The 540-nt window shown below is 69.4% G+C and overlaps 1 protein-coding gene across 1 annotated transcript in view; it reads left to right on the forward strand.

The window, feature by feature from the left end:
- Window positions 1–540, forward strand: part of DNAH17 (dynein, axonemal, heavy chain 17) — a 76281-nt gene that overhangs the window by 13434 nt on the left and 62307 nt on the right. The window contains 1 exon segment of the mRNA XM_014531725.1: window positions 91–275. Within this exon segment, the coding sequence (XP_014387211.1) occupies window positions 91–275 (185 nt within the window).

Consider the following 540-nt stretch of genomic DNA (forward strand, 5'->3'; position numbering starts at 1 on the left):
GGGCGGTCCCCGCGGGAGTTGAACCTCCCCCCACTCCCTCCGGGCGGGCCCTGAGGACGAGGAGGCACGGACTCCTGCGACGCGTTTCAGGAGAGCGTGGCGCCGCTGTTCGAGATCCACATGGAGCTGAGCGAGGACGGGCTGGTGTTCTCGCCGTCGCTGGAGGTGGGCGACGACAGAGGCTTCCTGGCGCTCATCGAGAGCATCATCAACGACATCTACAACGTGGCCAAGCTCATCCCCCGCCTGGCCAGGGGCCGGCTCAACTACAAGGTCGGCCGGGGCCTCTCCCTTCCCCCTCCCCCACTCCCTGCTCTGGCTCGGAACGGCCTCCACGCTCAGCAGTGCCGGTCACGTCCCCGTCCACCTGACGTGGCCTGAGTGCCATCAGGGGCCCCGGGACTGGGTGGGACTTCCCTCTCCCCTCCCCAAACCTCGTCCTTCCTCCTCCGTGGGCCTGGCCTGCGTTCCCCGACGCCTGCCCACCCCCTGGGGACGCCCAGCGTGTGCCCTGGCCCCATCCTGGTGTCTGTCTCCTCC

This window comes from Myotis brandtii, unplaced genomic scaffold, assembly GCF_000412655.1.
Source record: "Myotis brandtii unplaced genomic scaffold, ASM41265v1 scaffold825, whole genome shotgun sequence".
Lineage (NCBI taxonomy): Eukaryota > Metazoa > Chordata > Mammalia > Chiroptera > Vespertilionidae > Myotis > Myotis brandtii.